The sequence below is a fragment of the Aplysia californica genome, unplaced genomic scaffold (genome assembly GCF_000002075.1).
Source record: "Aplysia californica isolate F4 #8 unplaced genomic scaffold, AplCal3.0 scaffold01062, whole genome shotgun sequence".
Lineage (NCBI taxonomy): Eukaryota > Metazoa > Mollusca > Gastropoda > Aplysiida > Aplysiidae > Aplysia > Aplysia californica.
In genome coordinates, this window is record NW_004798332.1 from 82083 (window position 1) to 84054 (window position 1972).

A 1972-nucleotide genomic window follows, 5' to 3' on the forward strand; every position below is an offset into this window, starting at 1 on the left:
CCCCCCCCCGATCCCCCTACTTTTCCTTTAGTGGACTGTGCTTATAAGACCATAATATCATACTTAATAATATGCAGCTTCACATTTACAGAGCTGTGATATTTTTTGTGCGGATCAAACTAAACTTTGTACCAAAAATTCCTCTTGTCCGTCATTTGTTTTTTGTTTTTTTAACCCTTGATATGACAGGCATACAAAGATGACAATGACAATGACAATCTTTATTCATCTCACAGGGAGAAATTTATGAGCTCACATATATGCACTCTCAAACACATCCACATAAATAGACACACATATCCACAGAGGTAGAATCTGTACACAGGGTTGTGTTGTTACTACAAGAATTTAGTCTAAACGACATTTCACAAGCATTAGAATGGCAGAGGGTTAAACATTTAAACTGGGGAATGGGTTAAAAAGACATTTAAATCATGGTATTGCTCAAAATGATTAATGAGCATGAATAAGAAAGGAAACATTTCAGATATCAGGTTAGACATAATTCAGAGAAGCAACACACACAAAACGAGCCACTCTTGTTGCATTTAGCTATTTTTAGATATGACTCTCCTCCAGGCAGTGTACTGAAACTTCAGCATATTTTTAAACAAAAATCAATTCTGATCCTCAAAGTACCCCACAAATTTGAAAGGATGGATTTCTCTGTAGCTAGGGAGTGAAAGTCATTTTTATTTCACTTTCTAAACCATTTTTTCCATAAAGCCTAACATCTTTAGCCTACAGGCTTGTCTCTAAATAAAAAACAAAAACAAAACAAAAACAACTATGACGTCAGGACTAAAGCAGATAAATCAACATTATATATATTCTAAACAACTTATAAACATGGAAAAAAAAATCTGATACTTCATACCCATATTGTGACGTAGTCTAAATACGACAAGTGACTCATTTTGTCATGTAGCCACAAATATAGTTAGACCAATAAGACAAGTTTCTTGAAATTGAAAGTAAAAACCCTTACACTACACATTTATGACAGAATAGTTTACATCTAGTACACATATTTGTCAAAGGACAAAGGTCAACATGAAAAAATTAAAAACAATTATTAACACAAAAGGAAAACATTTATGTATCTCAAGATCAAAGAAAAACGACATAAAAAAGAGAAACCTTTAATCAAGCCTGGGAAAATAAGAGAAAGATTACCTTTTCTGTAAAAGGTTTCCTAATTCTCTGAAGGTTACATTTATAAAGTAATGATGTAGACTTGACAACTTGTTCTGCGCCCTAGTTTTTCCCCTCCCCTCCTCTCCCTGCCATCCAAGAAAAGAAAAACCTTGAATGAAAACAAAACTTATGGTAACAACGACAACAAACATGAAAAAGGCCAGGGAAGAAGAAAAAAAAAAGACCCAAAATAGGTTGTTTGAGGATAAGTTTGAGAAAACCCACCTTTTGAGCACAGGTAATCAAATTTTGATCAGCCAGAACTTCTGTTAGCCTTAGGTTGTTTTTCACTGCTTTTGATGCTGTAGATCTTGCATGCATCGGCAGCTGCATTTGATAAGCAGAGTCTGTGTAGTCTATTGGCATTTCAGGAGGGACCTTCTTCACCCTGAAGAATAAGATCAAGAGAAGAACAGAATAAGTTTTTAGTTAAGAATTCGGAAAAAACTAAAATATCAGTGAAAGCTGTCACATTAATACAGTAAGGTCTGAAAATTAAAGCCACAAAGCTTTATTTATTAACATCAAGATTTTAACAATTTTGTTTTTCTTTCAAAAGAGGCTAAAAGGCATTTTTTCCTAAAAATTCATAAGTGTATCCTATCTCTATGTTAATGCAATTAAATAACAAAACTCTTTAATAAGGAGGCATGGGGAGAGAGAGAGAGAGAGAGAGAGAGAGAGAGAGAGAGAGAGAGAGTGGGAAGGGGGAGGGAGGGAATGAGGAGAGAGAGAGGGAGAGAGAGAGAGGGTGCATGTGTGTGTGTGTGTGTGT

At 34.9% G+C, this 1972-nt stretch overlaps 1 protein-coding gene across 3 annotated transcripts in view; it reads right to left on the reverse strand.

The window, feature by feature from the left end:
- The window catches only part of LOC101861249 (spermatogenesis-associated protein 4), a 23177-nt gene that overhangs the window by 13925 nt on the left and 7280 nt on the right, over positions 1-1972 (reverse strand). For all 3 annotated transcript variants that reach the window (XM_035973216.1, XM_005111462.3, XM_005111463.3), the window contains exon 4: positions 1423-1585. In XM_035973216.1, the coding sequence (XP_035829109.1) occupies positions 1423-1585 (163 nt within the window). The remainder of the gene's footprint in view (positions 1-1422; positions 1586-1972) is intronic.